The sequence below is a fragment of the Manis pentadactyla genome, chromosome 10 (genome assembly GCF_030020395.1).
Source record: "Manis pentadactyla isolate mManPen7 chromosome 10, mManPen7.hap1, whole genome shotgun sequence".
In the NCBI taxonomy this organism is placed as follows: domain Eukaryota; kingdom Metazoa; phylum Chordata; class Mammalia; order Pholidota; family Manidae; genus Manis; species Manis pentadactyla.
Genome location: NC_080028.1, coordinates 21,569,000 through 21,587,808, shown reverse-complemented (window position 1 = coordinate 21,587,808; position 18,809 = coordinate 21,569,000). Strand labels below are relative to the sequence as shown.

General features: G+C 37.0%; 1 protein-coding gene and 1 pseudogene across 6 annotated transcripts in view; one reads left to right on the top strand and one right to left on the bottom strand.

Annotated features, from left to right (window-relative positions):
• Positions 1 to 115: 115 nt before the first annotated feature.
• Positions 116 to 18,809, top strand: part of APAF1 (apoptotic peptidase activating factor 1) — a 78,002-nt gene continuing 59,308 nt past the window's right edge. For 2 of the 6 annotated variants that reach the window (XR_008991944.1, XM_057486490.1), the window contains exons 1-7: positions 119 to 433; positions 2,527 to 2,704; positions 2,866 to 3,052; positions 3,681 to 3,878; positions 14,718 to 14,901; positions 16,870 to 16,982; positions 17,092 to 17,223. Coding sequence is in view for 5 of the 6 variants with exons in the window: in XM_057486490.1 (XP_057342473.1) it covers positions 2,567 to 2,704; positions 2,866 to 3,052; positions 3,681 to 3,878; positions 14,718 to 14,901; positions 16,870 to 16,982; positions 17,092 to 17,223 (952 nt within the window). In the remaining variant the exon portion in view is untranslated. Of the gene's footprint in view, positions 434 to 2,526; positions 2,705 to 2,865; positions 3,053 to 3,680; positions 3,879 to 14,717; positions 14,902 to 16,869; positions 16,983 to 17,091; positions 17,224 to 18,809 lie in introns of those variants that run through there. The other 4 variants (XM_057486488.1, XM_057486487.1, XM_057486491.1 and 1 more) reach the window with 3 other exon arrangements.
• LOC118915429 (programmed cell death protein 10-like) lies at positions 12,489 to 13,684 on the bottom strand (annotated as a pseudogene).

Sequence of the window (18,809 nt, the reverse complement as noted above, 5' to 3'; positions counted from 1 at the left end):
AGGCCGGAGCGGCAGTGCGCGCGGCAGCGGTCGTGCCCGGGTCTCGGGGTGTGTTTATTTGCGTGCGCGTGCGCGCGCCGTCCACACTGGGCGGGCCCGCGGGTTTGACTGCTCCGCGGGTCTGAGGCGGAGAGGCGGCGGTGTCGGGTGAACGCGGAAGCTTTATTCCCGGACCGAGCGGCTGCGGGAGCCGGCGGTGAGGAGTCCGGGCGGCCAGCGGCTCGCGAGGTCTTGCAGCCGAGGCAGCCCCGGAGTGGCGCTGGGCTCGCGCCGGGGTGCAGAGCCCGCCGGGGAAGGAGCAGTCCGAGTGGCCCTCCTTCCTTTGTGTCTGGATTGGGGTCGCCCGACGGCCGGGCCGCACCTCGGCGCCCCGGGACTGCGAGGTCCGCCCGCGGGGGTGACACCTACTCCGCCCGGAGCTGCTGAGGCCCAGGTAAGGCACCTGGAGGCCCAGACGTGTCCCGGGGCTGTGCCCGGAGCCCTGCGCTCCCTTGGGAGGCGCCCGTGGCTCTCCGTCTGGGTTTCTTAGTCTGTCGCTGCAGGGCTGCTCCTCTCGGTGAGACTTTGGTGCGAATGTTCGGTTAAGTTTGCGCCTAGCTTTTCTCCCCCAGCCGGGGTTTTTGGATGCTCAATAGCCTATTTCTGGGACTCAGTTCTGAGACGAGGAATAATTGATAACCACCCCGCTCTTGTGCCAGGAAGAGAAATTATCTAAAGAGGAAGCAGTCGTTTTCCTGGATGAAATTGCTCTTTACTTTCTATTTTACATCTGTGAAGAGTCTTGACTTTACGTTTGTGTTTACAAAAGGTCGGACACTGAGAATTTGTTCGGCATATTTCAATTTATGCACAGTTTTAAAACGTTTAAAATTTACGTAGTTTTAACAGGGCTAGGTATGGTTGGGTATTAGTTTGAGGTTGCCAGTGTCCATTTGCTTAGCTGTTGGAGCTAACATAAAAAATTCGGTTTTATTTTCGCAAATCTAATTTTATTGCTAAAAATTAATAGACGTTTTATGTTTAAATTGACATCATAAAACGTTATTAAAACTTAAGAAATACAATATCATTGGTCCTAACCGTTAACTTTTCTTTTATCACTTTGATGCTAGTACTAGGCATTTTGTGGACAATCATAGGCAAATGTGTACTTCCATGTGTTTTCAAGTGGCACATTTAGCGGCCGTTTAAAAATATGTAGTCACTATTGAGCTGAAAGATGATTGCTTTTCTGTGCACTCTAATTACTTGCATTTATCTCTTTTTGAACTTAGGACATCACGTTCTAATTACCTTTTAATTTTTCTCTCCCACTAGTTTGTGAATTTTTAAAGGGATATGATTGAATTTTCTCTGTAGAGGCAGGACCTGGCTCATAGGAGGGGCTCAAATCAAATATTTATTGAATGAGTAAGTTAACACATTTAGGCACTGTAATGTATTGACTAGAGTTCTGTTAATGTTTTAAAAACTTGCACATGTACTGATCCGGGCCTTATGCCCATGGAAAAATTTGCATTATATTTGAAATAAAGTTGGTAGAAACTTAAGAGTATTATATTGTAAAGAATATTATTCTTTGTGTCCTCCTAATCCAAGAAATTGTAGGGTATTTTTTGTTTGTTAGCAGCTTAGCTGAAACATTGGCATGGTGAGCATATGAGTTTACCACTGAAGACCCAGAGTTGAATAACCCCATCTTGAGTGAGAATGTGAATTCATAGTTCCAACAATGTTCTAGTTTCATATTGGATGAAGAAAACAGGAAGGTCCTCAACATTAGGACTTAAGTATGATCACTGTTTATAAAATTTTAACTTAAAAGAAGTTTTTATTATAAAAATGATAATGTGTATTGAAAAAATTAAGGCAGTATAGAAAAGTACGAAAAAGAAAAGGGGGAAAAAAATCCCAAAATCTTTCTATTTGGAAGTAATCCAAACATTTTGTTGAACAAACTTTTAAACATATCTCTCTGTATTTATGGGATACCAACACATATTTTGTGCTGTATATGGGATCATAATTCTATCAGCAATGAATCACAAAGCATCTTTCCATGTCAGTACATGGAGATATTTTATTTTAAATGGCTGTATAATATTCCATTTTGTAGACATACTCTAATTTTTAAAATCTCTACTCAGAATGATGAGCATTTAGGTTCTCATTTTTTTTAAACCTAGACACTATTAACTCTTTCTTTGAATATTTTTGCATACATATGTGAATGTCTCCTTGAGATGAATTCCTAGATGTGGATTTCTGGGTTAAAAAGAATACTTAATGTCAAACATCTCTGTGACTTACCATATTGCCTTCCAGGAAAGTTCATCCATTTTGTACTCTCCTCAAGTAGTATGTAAGAACATCTGCTTTCTTACACCTTTGAAAGCATTGGGTTTTGTCTACTTTTAAAAGCCTCTGGAAAGAAATCTTACTTTCTTTACATCTCCTGACTGCTAGTGAGGTTATACATATTTTTATGTTACTGGCCTGATGAATATTTTGATTTTTTGCCTGTAGCTCATGATTAACAGCTTAGAGAGAGAAAAATTTGAGGAGGATGGATGCAAAAGCTCGAAATTGTTTACTTCAACACAGAAAAGCCCTGGAAAAGGACATCAAAACATCCTACATCATGGATTGCATGATTAGCGATGGAGGTTTAACAATATCAGAAGAGGAAAAAGTAAGAAATGAGGTAAAGGTCTCTGAGGCAGTTTATGCTTTCTTAAACATTTTTAGAATTTATTTCAGAACTTGCACTGACTTCCACTAATTTGTATCCCAAATGTATTCTTTGTATATGTTTATACATATACATATGTTTAGTATACTAAACTACTTATTTATTTTTTTTAGCCCACTCAGCAACGAGCAGCTGTGCTAATTAATCTGATACTTAAAAAAGATAATTCTGCCTATATATCATTCTACAATGCTCTACTACACGAAGGGTATAAAGATCTCGCTGCCCTTCTCCATGGTGGTATTCCCGTTGTCTCTTCTAACAATGGCAAAGATTCTGGTGGTGGAATAACTTCATATGGTTTGTATCCATTATATCCTCTGCTACATTGGTGCAGTTTTGTCTTAACTATGGATGGAGTCTGCTTGAGAGCTGATCAGTCGCTAAAAAATTATTGTTGTTTTCCAGTTTAAATATTTTTATCTGCATCTATGTTCTCTCTCACATTTTCTTCTTGCCTAGTAAGCTATCTACTGCTGAGGTAATATACATTACCCTAATTATTACAGATAATTAGACAACTTATAGGTCTTTATTTAAGCTTTTTCCCAGTTCGGTGCTTATCAAGATCATGCATAGGAAGGAATAAGAATCTTCCGAAATCTATGTTCTTGAAAGATTTCTATATTCCTCTCTTTACACTTTCCTTCCCAGTCTTCAATGTGAGAAAAAGAGAGAGTCAGGGAGGAATAGGGTTGAGTAAGGACAGATCCATCATTTATTGTCATGTAGAAGAGTGTATGTTTTCTTTTGTTCTGGGTGTTCTGAGAAATCAGAAAGTTGAAGTTAATATGCTACCTCCATTTTCTTACTTCTAGTATAATTCTGAGGCTAAAGCCTAGTCTTGCTCTCTTTGTTTTTTATGCTATTACTTGAGTAACCATTTCAAAGTTCTGTTCATTCATACGTGTTCTGTTTTGAATTTCAGTAAGGACTGTCCTATGTGAAGGTGGAGTGCCACAGAGGCCAGTGGTTTTTGTTACTAGGAAGAAGCTGGTGAATGCAATTCAGCAGAAGCTCATGAGACTGAATGGTGAACCGGGATGGGTCACCATATATGGAATGGCAGGTTGTGGGAAGTCTGTGTTAGCAGCAGAAGCTGTTCGAGATCATTTCTTCTTAGTCGGTAAGTTAATGATGACCATGTGTTGCTGGCCACGGAGATAGTCTTTAACCATTGTATTAGTTTCTTGTTGCTGCAGTAACAAGTTACCAAAAATCTGGTGGTTTAAAACACAAATTTATTATCTTACAGTTTTGGAGTCAGAAGTCCAAAGTAGTTCTTGGCTAAAATTCAGGTATAAGCAGGGTTGAGTTCCTTTTGGAGGCTCGAGGGAGAATCCTTTTCCTGGCATTTTCCAGCTTCTGGAGTTGGCTTGCATTCCTTGACTCAGGATCTCTTCCTCCAGTTTCAAAGCAGGCAGCACGTAGCATCTTCAGATTTCTCTCTCTCTCTCTCTCTGCTCTTTGCTTCTGTTACCACATCTCCTCTGACTCTTGCTTCCCTCTTATAAGGGCCCTTGTGATTGCATTGAGCCCCCCAGGTATTCCAGGATAATCTAATCTCAAAATCCTTAATTTAATTGCATCTGCAAAGTCCCTTTTGCCATATAATGTAACATATTTACAAGTTCTGTAGATTAGGATGTGGACATCTTGGGGAGCTATTATTCTCATTCTGCCTACCACAGGCATGATTAACTTTGGAGTTCACTTTCTGCCTAGCCTGTCACACTGAGGCTTGGCTAACTGGGCCAGTAATTCATATGTCATGTGGTACTTATCACTGGATTGAAGCCAGTTCCTTTGTACTTTAACAGTTGGGGGGATTTAGGGTTAAAGAAGGGTCTCAAAAGGTTGTTCAACTTGTATCCCTCCCTGTCAGGCAGTATTAGACTTACACCTTCCTGTCAGTCCAGAGACTGTTTTGGCATAGGGTGCTATAGAGAAGGAGGTTCTTGGAGACTCAGTTCCATTAATGACTCTCCCAATGGGTGATTCTGTCATGTCTTTCACATCCTATATTAAATTATTCATTCCATCTCTAATTAATTTTGTTTCTTATTTTTAAAACATAAAAAATCTTTAGTAATTTTTCTAACATGTAAGGCCAAGAAAAAAATTGGGAGTTGACGAGGGCAACCAGTGGATTTTTATAGGTAGGCTTTTTAGGTTCATTTAAGGTCTGGTGACTTCTTTTGCTTCAGGTATTCATGTTTTCAGTAAATATTTGAGAGCTTCCTGTGGAGCTTGGCACTGTTTTGGGTACTGGGGATCCAAAAAGAAGGCACCATCTGTGCATCTAAGGAACTTATTCACAGTCTAATAGGGGAGACAGATATGTGAACAAACTATGATATATATGATGAATGGAATAGTAGAAACAAGTATAAGGTGCAAAGTTAGAACAAAGGAAGGAAGTGTTATTTCTTTGGGAGAAGAGGATGGACAGGACAGGCTTTCTGAATGAGATGACATTTTAGCTGGAGTTCAGCTGGAGAAAGGATAGAAGTTTGCCATGCAGACTAGGTAAGGATGGGACAGTTGGAAAAGTGGAAGGGTATTGGGCAGTTTTTGGAGTAGGGAAAGGCATACTGTGTAGAAGAGGGTTTAGGACATCTGGCAGGTGCCCTCAGCAGTACACCTTACTGAGTCTGGTAGGTCCTCAGAAATAGTTAGATAGCTCTCTCAGTCTTTGGTTGCCTCCATTCTTTAGTGAATTCTAGGGGAATTTAAAGACAGTTCAACTTCTAATTGTTAATAATTTCTTTTTTTGGTATCATTAATCTACGATTACATGAGGAACATTATGTTTACTAGGCTCCCCCCTTCACCAAGTCCCCCCCCACAAACCCCATTACAGTCACTGTCCATCAGCGTAATAAGATGCTGTAGAATCACTACTTGTCTTCTCTGTGTTGCACAGCTCTCCCCATATCACCTCCTCCGACATTATACATGCTAATTGTAATGCCCCCTTTCTTTTTCCCCCACCTTTATCCCTCCCTTCCCACCCATACTCCCCAGTCCCTTTCCCTTTGGTAACTTAGTCCATTCTTGGGTTCTGTGATTCTGCTGCTGTTTTGTTCCTTCAGTTTTTCTTTGCTCTTATACTCCACATATGAGTGAAATCATTTGGTACTTGTCTTTCTCCTCCTGGCTTATTTCACTGAGCATAATACCCTCTAGCTCCATCCATGTTGTTGCAAATGGTAGGATTTGTTTTCTTCTTATGGCTGAATAATATTCCATTGTGTATATATACCACATCTTCTTTATCCATACATCTACTGATGGACACTTAGGTTGCTTCCATTTCTTGGCTATTGTAAATAGTGCTGCGATAAACATAGGGGTGCATCTGTCTTTTTCAAACTGGGCTGCTGCATTCTTAGGGTAAATTGCTAGAAGTGGAATTCCTGGGTCAAATGGTATTTCTATTTTGAGCTTCTTGAGGAACCTCCATACTGCTTTCCACAATGGTTGGACTAATTTACATTCCCACCAGCAGTGTAGGAGGGTTACCCTTTCTCCACAACCTTGCCAACATTTGTTGTTGTTTGTCTTTTGGATGGTGGCGATCCTTACTGGTGTGAGGTGATATCTCATTGTGGTTTTAATTTGCATTTCTCTGATGACTAGCGATGTGGAGCATCTTTTCATGTGTCTGTTGACCATCTGAATTTCTTCTTTGCAGACCTGTCTGTTCAGCTCCTCTGCCCATTTTTTAATTGGATTATTTGCTTTTTGTTTGTTGAGGTGTGTGAGCTCTTTATATATTTTGGATGTCAACCCTTTGTCGGATCTGTCATTTATGAATATATTCTCCCATACTGTAGGGTAGCTTTTTGTTCTATTGATGGTGTCCTTTGCTGTACAGAAGCTTTTCAGCTTGATATAGTCCCACTTGTTCATTTTTGCTTTTGTTTCTCTTGCTGGGGAGATATGTTCATGAAGAAGTCGCTCATGTTTATGTCCAAGAGATTTTTGCCTATGTTTTTTTCTAAGAGTTTTATGGTTTCATGACTTAAATTCAGGTCTTTGATCCATCTTGAATTTACTTTTGTGTATAGGGTTAGACAATGGTCCAGTTTCATTCTCTTACATGTAGCTGTCCAGTTTTGCCAGCACCAACTGTTCATCACATATATCAGCAACCAAAGTTCATCATGAAGGATATTTCAGGAATGAAATTGATTTTAAGTTCCTTTAGTGTGAAGAAATAGGTTTTCCTTTCAATATTATGATGAATTTTCTTTAAAAATATATTTATAACACAAATTTATAGGATTAAAAGTGTGCCCCTCAACTTAGTTTAAATCACTCAAGATGACTGGGGTGAATTTTCAATTTTAGGAGTTAAAATTAACCAGCAACGTACAGAATTTAAATACCCAGGAATTATATTGTATAAATTATGGTCTTGGAATAGATTTTTGTTTTGAGAAAATGTCAGTGCATAGTGAGTTTAATTCATATCTCATATGCTTTTGTGAGATCTCAAGCACACAGGACTGAATTATATTCCTTAGTTCACAGCCCATTATTTTAGGTTGGTATAAGACTTAGGTTGTTTATTTCCTTTTAAAATTTCCTCTCTTCTGCAGAAAAACTATACTTCTCCTTTGTGTCTCCTGAGCAAAACTGCAACACTACATCTTTTCTGACACTAGATATGTGGATATTCCACACATCTAGTAATTTTTCAGTGCCAGCTGGGTGTCCTTATGATTTAATTCATTTCCAACACCGTCCACCTGGAGATAGCATCAGATCCCATAGGTTAAGGGTTCAGTCCTTAAGACTGCCCTCCCATCCCCCGCCTCTCAACTTTAGATGTCAGTTGCAGGTCCCTGTTATTACTGTGCTTCTGACCAAACAGCTGTAGATAAGAGACTCCCTTTTTTTTCTTGTGTTGATTAGTTTGCTAGAGTGGCTCACAAAACTCAGGAAAACATTTTACTTATTAGGTTCCTGGTTTATTAGAAAAGGATATAAACTCAGGATCAGCTGATTGAAAAGATGCTTAGGGCAAATTATGTGGGAAGGGGTGAAGCGCTTCCATGCCCTCTCTGGGTGCACCATTCTCTCCACACCTCTAATCCAGAAGCAGTCTGAACTCGCATATTTTGTTTTTTCACTGAGGACTTAATTACATAGGCATGATTGATGAAATTGTGACCATTGGTGATTGAATTCAATCTCCAACGTGTCTCCTCTTCCCTGAGGTCTGAGGGTGGGGCTGATATTTCTAACCCTCCAATCATATTATTGATTCCCCTGATAACCAATTCTCATCCTTAGGTTAGGTAGGGGCTTTCCAAAAATCATTAACATAAACTCGGATATGGTTGAAATGGACTTGTTATAAGGATAACATAAGATAGTCACTTCTCTTTTATAGTTATGGAGGTATTTCTGGAACTGGGGACAAACTAAATATGTAATAAAAGATGCCTATATATGGCCCTTATATATGAAATTACAAGGGTTTTTAGAGATGTGTCAGGGACAGTGAAGAAGATCAAATATATATATATCACAATGTTATACTTCCCCATAGGTGTTCTTTCTAATGTATGTTCTTCATAAATGTACATGTAATATATGTTTTCTTATAATTTTATGTTGTTTGTAGGCAGATACTTTAAATTTGCATGAATGTTATAGTGCTGTTTTCTTCTGTTTCTTGACACTTTTTAAGATTTGTCCTTGTTGCTGTGTATTCATATTATTTGTTACCACTGATCGCTACGCTCTGTAGGGTGCATCCGGCACATTTTATTGTCTGTTTCCATAGTAGATGGATATATAGATTGTCCTCAACTCTTTGCTACTTCAGCAAAGCTGGGTTGAACACTTATGGAAGCAAGTATTTCTTGACTATATGCAGCTAGGAGCAGAATCACTAAAGTACAGGATATACAAATATAAAATTTGATGGCTCTTTTAATTTGTATATTCCCATCAGGGCTTCTACATCCTTACTTCCCTTTGATACTAGGTATCATCCAGCTTTATAATTTTTATCAGACCAGCAGGTATGAAGTGATGTCTTTTAATTGACATTTCTCTGATAAGTTTGATCATTTCTTTTTTTATAAATTTTAATTATATATTTTATCTGATTTTCCACTGGGATTTCCATCTTTTTTCTTGTTTTTCTTAAGGGTTTCTTGTATATTCTAAATATTAGGCCTTGTTAGTTTTAGACTTTGTAAATACCTTCTCCTTATGTGTCACCTGTATTAACTTTGTCCTGAATGCCCTTATAGAAATCTTTACTTCTCTTATAGTCAAATCAGTTTTTTTCCTTCTAATTTGTGCATCTTGAATTTTGCTTATATAGTCCTCTATTACTCTTACCATTCATATTTAGCTCTTTATTCTTTTTGGAGTCTGCTTTAGAATATCCACTAGTTCAAGGATGGATATTTTCCTAAAGATAAATTTTATTCTCTATAGTTCACTTTCATTCTAAAATATAGGAACATTGAATTTTTGCCATTTACTTGCACTGCAAAACCTTTTTTTCTTTTGAAAGTATAGATTACTAAGGGTTACAGACTTTATTAAAATTGTGGTTCCTGTAGAAATTTTATTACTTTTGGATAGTGTTTGGTGTAAATTTTTTATATTTTTATATTTTTATTTTTTTATTTTCTGTTATGTAAGATTTTTATTTATTTATTTATTTTTTTGTAGATAATTATTTTTTATTGAAGGGTAGTTGACACACAGTATTACATTAGTTTCAGGTATACAACATAGTGGTTCAACATTTATATACATGACAATTCTAGGTATGTTTGGTATAAATTTAAGAATATTAAGTTCTAAACTATTTATGCCTATACATTTTTAACCCACTACCTTTTGAAATTCAGCCTTTTATATATTTATTTTTTGGGTAAGGCAGTTGTAGAGTTTACATTATTTTTAAACCATTGACACTATTATATTTATAAGCTGTTTTTAAAGCATAGAAGCTTTCTCCAGAGGCTATTTGTTCTGCCCTTCCCAAGATTTCTTTGATTGCTGTTAGATTATTAATTGCTACCAGGGGAAATCATGTTTGAAAGTAGAATGGTGTTACTTTTCTCTGAATAAGGACAGTTATTTCTGAGTTTCTGTGAATGAATTATAGGTACAAAGCTAAATTGCTCCCTCTTGTGCCCATAGTCAGTATGTTAGATTCTCTCTGAAATGTGGAATTAACATCAGTATTTAGCTCACTGCCATATTGTGATGGTAGGAGATTTTCAGATCAGTTGGTCTCTTTGTCATTCTTTTCAAAGCTTGTAGTGTTTTATTTTTCCTTGCCTATGTTTATAATGCCCTAATATTTCAGTTTTAAATTTAAGAGAGAAAGACCTTTGCTGTAGGTAATAGGTACTTATATTTAAATCTGAAAAGTTTACTAGTTAGCTCCATCAGGATACTTTCTTTGCTTGTCTTTAATCTTGGGGTGATTTTAAAAGTTTTTTTAAAAATAGAAAGCACAAATTAAAAAAAATCAACCACAAAACCTTGGAGCAAAAGGTAGTTTAAAACTTTCTTGTTTGTTTTAAATATTACAAAAGTAGTATTTTCATTTAAAAAGAAGTAAAAATTATTTTCACCTGCCCTTCTCCCCTTTCTCCTAAATTCTGAATCCTTCACCAGAGATAATCATGGTTAACAGTTTAGAGTGAATTTTTCCAATCTTCTTTCCTATGCACTTACAGACATGTGTACACACTGAACACAGCTATAACATGTAGTGAAGCTTTAGGGATTTACAGTTTACACTGAAAGAAGTCTGAGGAAACAAACTTGAGGAAGCTTTCAGGAGCAAAACAGTAAGACTTGTCAGACCCTGGCACTGATAATTAAACCAGGCTTCGCAGCACTGTCTTTGCCTCAGTGACTGTGGAGTTCTCTGCTGTCATTTTTTTTTTTTCTTGTAGATTCTCATGCAGTTATTACTCAGTACATTGCCAATTCTGATCGAGGTCTCCCCCCCTCATTTCCAAGACTTTCTGCCTTTCTGCTCTCTAGACTTCCTCCTCTATGATCAGGAAGCTCCTCTGTATCATCAGCCTGCTTTTAGAATGTTTACCTTCTTGCTTTATCTGAAACAGGACTTCCCTGAGGATACAAACCACCTTCCCAAAAGCCTTCTTCAGTGGTGTGGCAGCTCTTTCCCTGTTATATCCCACATGCTGAAGCACTAGGAGACAGGTGGATGTGGTCTTTGATCTGTGCTGTCTCATCTAGACCATTAACACTCCCTTTCCAGCTAAATTCTTCATCCTTTGAGGTTCAATTCTCTAATCTTCCCCAGTTATGTTATATCCCTCTCATTTGTTGATGGTTAGAGTTTTTAGTTATAAATTTAAGTCCTTCTTCTTTTGGCACTCTTTCAGAAACTTTGGTCTCTTAATTCCTTGGCCTCTTTTTCTGCAGTGACCATTTCCTTCACTCCCCTTCAGTGGTATACATCTCTGATCACAGGCTGGACCCTGGTCATTGCTGTTGGCAGAAACAATACCACTTTTGAAATCTTGATGCTAAATGTTCTATTCTACCCTTTGCCGACCTCCACCTATTCTGTTTTTCAAGTTCACTACTATAGTTTTCTGACCTACCGAGACTCATCTATTGATTCTGTAATGTCCCCACTTTTTATCCCACCAGCTTCCTCAGGCCTAACTGCCCATCATCCAGTTGCTCCTTAGCACATGCTCTTGGTTCTTTAGTTCTCTCAGCTTGAGTCAAAGCTGATTCCTTCTTCTCTCTGCTAGGAGATGAGTTAGGTATTCCTTCTCACTCCCCAATGCTTCATCTAGAGTATTACTTGCTTCCTCTTTGCTGGAGAAAATCACCCAACCGAGTTCCAATTTAAATTGATCATAGACCTTGGCAATTTTACTAGGTTTATTTAATGGATGTGTAATCATTGCATTGGGGTTTAAAGGGTGTAGTCAGAAAATAACTTTTTTCCCTTACTGATTATTTAAAACTCTTCTCGGACTTACTGTTTCCCTAGCTTTGTACAGGTTGAGTCCTCAGGTCACTTCAGTTTCATTTCAGTAGTTAATTAAAATGTGGAGACCTGTCTAATGCTCCAGACTTCATTTATATGTAAGTTTCTCCCCTTCCTCAGCTGGGCTTGCCTCTCAGACATAGGGAACTGGCAGTGGAAGAGGATGTTAAAGGTTGTTTCATCTTTTTCCTGTTGCAAACATTGCTGCTGTGAATGTTCTTGTGGAGGCAGAATAGTTTGGAAGTTGAGCATTGATGCTGGATTCTTGAATCCCAGTTCTGCATTATTAGATGTGTGACCTTGGAGAGGTTACTCAACCTTTATACCTCAATTACCTCATAAAATGGATATATTATAGTGTCTGCTTGATAGTCTCCTGTGAGGATTAAATGTAGATTAATATGTATAACTCCTAGAATAGTGCTCAATAAATATTTAAAAAATAGATCTTAGTGCACATATATATGTATATGTAATATTTCTTTTGGATGATTAAATTTTTAAAATAGTGATTTCTTTTTGCACTTAATTACTTGTGAATAGTAGTAAATTGTTCTTTGGTGCAAAACAGCTTATTTATCCATGTATTTATTTTTTTGCTTTTTCTTACACTTCCATGATTCCATAATATAAATCTTTTTTTTTTAAATGTTTAACAGATGTAAACTATTTATTGAATATTTGCCACCAAATATTGTTAAATACATTATCTTGCAGCATATCACTTTCAAGTTAAAATGTCAGAAACAAACACCAATATTTACAATTCTTTTAAGGAATGTTATATAATGACACATTAAGGCGTAAATTCTTTTGGCTTATAATTCTTAAAAGAATGATAATAGCAAAAGTGATGCAAAATCTTCAGTGTGAGATTATGATTAAGCTACATTTTACGAAAATATGGTGTAAGATGGCAATTATCCCATTCAACATCCTGGATTAGATCCCTTCGGGAGGGACTGATAATTTATACAGTCAAACTTTAAAATTTACAGATAAAGGCAGTTCAGTACTGCCACTGAGAGGTACATCTCTTAACATATACAAGTTTCAGGCCACAGTCTTGAAGGTCTGAAGTATCAAGTTGGTTTGATGAATTAGTCGGTTGGCACTTATGAACACATTTATTGCCTTGCCATCTTTAAAATAGGTTTTCAGAGTGTCACTGAAACTTTTGGAGTACTTTACAAATTCTTTCTTTTAGTGTTCAAGTGCCCTGTGGTTCTGGTATTGGTATTTCTTGAAGACATTATTCACTGTATCAAGAAGTTCTTTTATTGCACTAGCTATATCCTTGATTATCTGTAGAAACCTCACTCTGTCATTGATCTCATCTGGGATCTTACTGAGAATTTGTTTAAGTGCTCGTGCCTTTTCATTTAGGTCCTGGAATTCTGACTCTGGTCGTTCAATCATATACTCTTCTACATCATCAGCTGCCATTCGAAGAAGGGAGTCTGTGAAGTTAACCTCTACACTTTTTTTCTCTAAAATTTTCATAATGATGTCTTGTGTGAGTCCTGGATTCTCTTTTTCAGCCTTAATGAAAGCTGCTCTCAGTGTCTGAGCTGCAGACAAGTTTACTCGTTCTCATTAAACACAGGATACATGACTGCATAGAGGGGCATATAAACCATGGAGGTGGTCTCAACTTCATTCTTCATCTCTTCCATTGTCATCCTCATTCAAAGGCCAACTATAGTAGAAAAGCAGTGCTAAAATGCAGAGGAATCTTCATTCACTGCAGTATTTCTTCTCTTTTTTTGTGATAAAATAGGGCATAAAACATATACTGACCGGGAACTGAAGCACTGACTTCACTTCCCACCTTTGGAGCCCTCTTCAACTCCCGGATCAATTCACTCCGGCGACGCCGGAAGGACCCCATAATATAAATCTTTATGGTTAATGCCACTGGTATGATTTAATGCTACTGTTCACCATATTTTACACATAAAGACCCTCTTTTTTTTTTTTATCTATGTGGAGCTGATTAAGTATATGAAGTCTTAGAATTTTTGTCTCCTGACACATATATAAATAAAAATGCCTATTTAAGATAAAATAGGCTTAATTAATAATGATGATATAACAGTTGACAGTAACAGTAATGTCCACTCTTACAGAGCACTTGCTAGTTCAGACTTTAATATTTGTAAGATGCTCTTGGTCTGTGTCACTAATAATACTGTCTATTATAACCCTTTACAGTTAACATAGCAGATTCACATATTTTATATCAATACTTTCTCATAGCAACTCTGAAATAGGTGGGGTAAATAGTTGTATTGCAGTATAATAAATGAGAGGTTAAACAATTTGCTAAAGATTGTATGGCTAGTAAGCAGTAGAGACAGACTTGAATGTAACTTCTTTTTAAGTCTTAATACAAGAACCCTAGTGAGTACATTATGTGTTCCTGGACATCAGTGGCTCTCAGGCAGAGGTAATTTTGCCCCCAAGAGGACGTTTGAGAGTGTTGGGAGACATTTTTGGTTGTGATAACTGGGAGGGGGAATGTAACTAGCATCTAGTGGGTAGAGGCTAGGGAGGCTGTACATCCTGCAGTTCCTAGGACAGTCCCTCACAACAAAGAATTAGCTGGCCCAAAATGTCAAGAATACTGAGATTGAGAAATAGTGCTGTACAGTGATCATTGATGACATAGGACAAAGATTGTGAAATTTTGTTTGGTAAGTTTATACTGATAAGCAGTAGATTTACTTCAAACTTCAATTTCTTCATACCTTCAACTTTTCTTGGAGTCAAGCTATAAAGCTTAATGATACCCTACAAGCAAAATTTATACCCTGTATCAAGAGAAATTGAAAATATAATGGGATTGAAAATTGGAGCAAATTCATAGCAGTAAAGTCTTTCGAAAACAGACTCTTGTTCACAGGCCCTTCAGCATATTACTCTTTTCCTCACCAGGTCACTTCCCCAGGGGTGTGCATTGGGTTTCAATTGGGAAACAAGACAAATCTGGCCTCCTGATGAAACTGCAGAATCTTTGCTCACGGTTGGATCAGGATGAGAGTTTCTCCCAGAGGCTTCCACTTAATATTGAAGAGGCTAAAGACCGTCTTCGAATTCTGATGTTGCACAAATACCCAAGGTACAGATGGTCAAGTTTAGTTGACATGTGAAGTCCCAGTGAGAGTTAACTACTGACATCTTGTGAACATCATACCCTTTTCTTGCTGTTTGGTAGAGGGTCTAACAAAGAACCATTGCTTTCCTGCTGTTCTCTCTCTAGTATTAAAAAAAGAAGTGGCTGCCACTGGCCTAAAATTACTACTTTGTCTTCTTTGCTTCCTACTACTACCTTGTCCCTTATGTACCATTGAGGCTCTCAAGAGGTATTTCTGAAGTATGTGAGTTGGTGAGTGGTCTTTGCTAGAAAAATATAAGCTTCTTAACCTTGAATCCATTATTTCTAATGGATTAACATTGAACTCGAGACAATAAATGTAGGCAACTAGCAAGAGGATTATTTATTTAATGGGACCCTTCTGTTGGGTTTTCTTAATTTTTGGGTGTAGCTGTAACTCTTCCACTTCCATGTACTTCAAGAGTTTGTGTTGTTTAATAATTAACTAAATTATTTGATAAATACTATTATAATTATGTTCCAGACACTGTTATCAACTTGGTGTTTCAACATTCATTACCCAGAAGGGAGACAGCAGCTTAGGTGCTGCTTGTGTTAAGAGTATAACAGTTCATCAGTTGGGATTCAAAAAAAGCAGCTTGTTTTCTGTGGCCCAGCAGCCACACTTTCATTTGCTCATTTAACTAACACTGGGTGTTGTGCCAGGTTCTGGGTAAAGTGCTGCAAGTACAGAGATGAATAAAGCATTCCCTGGGGGTGTAACAATATATTGTGTGAGAATTAGGTAATGGGTCTGAACTTCTTTTAATGCCTCAGTGCACTTGACAGTGCAGTATACTTTCATATGTAACAGTGGCTGAGTATGGCAGTGATTCTTAAATTGGTAAGGGGATAAATATCAGAATATTTGGTGAGAGGAGTGATTTTTGGAAAAAACCTCCTAGGTGAAGGATTCATACTACAGAGGGGAAGCTCCCTTCTGTGGCCTCCTTCTCCTCCAGATTCCTCTATTATTTCCCTCTCCCTTGGATGTCACTGGTACCCATTTTTCTGGAGGAAATAGGATTGAGACCATTGGCCATTCATTCCCTCTTTCCTTGCTCAGTAACTTCTTCCTAGTCCTACTTTCTTTTTTTGTAAAAATAAGTGATTTATGAAAATATTGTAACCACTATCAGATATATCAGACCATGGCTTATAAAGTCAGTCATTTTGTTTCTCTGCCAGCCTCCTGTTGGTTTATGCTTTTGCCTTTTTCCAACCTGTGTGTGCACAGAAGTAGTGTACCATTCAGATAAAAATGCTACTGTATAATTAAGCTATCAGATTTTAGTTGTATTTTTTATCCATCTATTCTAGTGAGTTTAAAAAAGTTTTTGGAGAGACCAGTCAGGAATTGGCACATAGATTCTTTGTCATCATGAATAAACAAACTGATTTCTTTGATGAAAAAAATCCCCACTAGAGTACCAAATGAAAAGTGGTGACCTTGCTAGTGCATTGTTAGGTTAGCTGGAACATACGAACTTGCTAGTTTTCTAAATTATAAAAAGGTCACATCTCATCACTGTTGTTTGATTCCTTCTAATGCTTACCTAAGCCTAGTTCTTGTTTTTTTTTTGGTGCTTAAAAACTAAATTGGAAAAATCCTATTTCCTGAGTAGTTCTTTTTAGGCACTAGGTGACCTGACTTATAATACTTAATGGTATACACAGTCCTCTTCTTATAGGTCCCTTAACGTTAATATGCATTAACTTGGGGTGGTTGGAGGGTAAAGTCTTTAATTTTTTTTCCTTACTTGAGTTGGTTATCTAGTAGAGGGATATGGCAAGAAAGAGAGGAAGAACCGTGAAATAGGCATCTGTTCTTTCTTTTTTTATTTTATGAATTTTCAGACACTGGTGGCATCATCTTTGTTTAAAGGAAACTTGAAATAAATGTCAGCGACTCAATACAACTTTTTTTTTTAGGTCTCTGTTGATCTTGGATGATGTTTGGGATCCTTGGGTGTTAAAAGCTTTTGACAATCAGTGTCAGATTCTTCTTACAACCAGAGACAAGAGTGTTACAGATTCAGTAATGGGTAAAGAAAGATTATCAATTTGCTTTTTAGTACCTTTATGTTTTAATTCAGTTAAATTTAAATATGTCACATACAAAATTACTTACTATATTTTGTAATTTTGTTGCAGGTCCCAAATATGTAGTCCCTGTGGAGAGTGGCTTAGGAAAAGAAAAAGGACTTGAAATTTTATCACTTTTTGTAAATATGAAGAAATCAGAATTGCCAGAAGAAGCTCACAGTATTATAAAAGAATGTAGAGGTAAAATTATTTTGTATATGAGAGGGTTATAGAGATACCAGTTTTGCCTTTTATAAATTAAGCTAATGATAATGACAGTTTAGCACATGAACATTCAAAAACTTTACCAGAGTATTTAGTTAGGTTCTTTTCTGATACCCTAAATAGATAATGGTGTTTTGGTATATCATTCATTCATTAAAATATTATTTAATAGATATGTACATGTTAGCTGGAGGGGTGAGATGAAAACATGACCTCTGCTGTCAAAACAAAAAATATAGTGAGAATCAGTTTTAAATTTTTTTGGTTGGGATTTTATAAAACCTAGTGTTCTAATTTGTTATGTAAAAACTGGCATTGTCTTCTTAGTTTGCATTTTTTGTTAGTGAAGTTAAATGTTTTATTGTTTATTGAATATATACATTTTAAGAAATAATCCTTGACTCCCTTTTCTTTGTGATATGAGGATTTTTAATTGATTTTTAGGCACTCTAAATATTGAAGCTATGATCCCTTTGTCACATATTTGCAAATATTTTCCCTCAGTTTTTTGTCTGCCTTTTTAATTTCATTTGTAGTAGTTTTTTGACATACATAAATTAAAATTTTTATATAGTCAAATCTGTCAACTCTTCAGATACTTTTTTCTATTGTTATGTTTCTTTTTTTGAACTTTAGGAATTCAGGTTTTTTTTTTTTTTATCCAATTGGTTTTTTAAAAACTTGAGGTTTCATTGATATACGTACAATCTTGTATTGGTTTCAAGTATACAACACAGTGGTTAAACAGTTATCCATATTATTAAACCCTCACCCCCACTAGTGCAGTAATTATACGTCAACATAGGAAGATGTTACAGAATCATTGACTATATTCTCCATGCTGCACTACTATCCCCATGACTAACTGAGATTATGATTGAGAATATTTGTGTCCCTTTATCCCCCTCAGTCTCCCCACACCACCCCGAACCCTTCATGGTAACCGCCAGTCACTTCTCAGTGACTGTGAGTCTACTGATGTTTTGTTCATTTTGTTTTGTTTTTATATTCCATAAATGAAATCATATGGTATTTGTTTTCTCCACCTGGCTTACCATAATACCCTCTAGGCCCATTCATGTTGTTGCGAATGGCAGGATTTCTTTCTTTTTTATGGCTGAATTCTTCCATTGTTGTTAATGCTTGGATATACCTTCTTGTTTTTCTTTCTGCCACCAAATAGATAATTGGTTTGGAGTAACTTAAAAATATCTTAAACTTAGAAAAAGTACATGATTTGTATTCAGTTAAAGAAATTTTTTTATACAATTTTTGCAGTATTATTGACATACACTCTTATGAAGATTTCACATGGAAAACAATGTGGTTACTACATTCACCCATATTATTGAGTCCCCACCTATACCCCATTGCAGTCACTGTCCATAGTGTAGTAAGATGCCAGAGTCACTGCTTGTCTTCTCTGTGTTACACTGTCTTCCCCATGATCCCATCCACACCATGTGTACTAATCATAATACTTAATCCCCTTCTCCCTCTCCACCCACCCTCCCCCATTCGTCCCCTTTGTTAACTGCTACTCCCTTCTAGGAGTCTGTGAG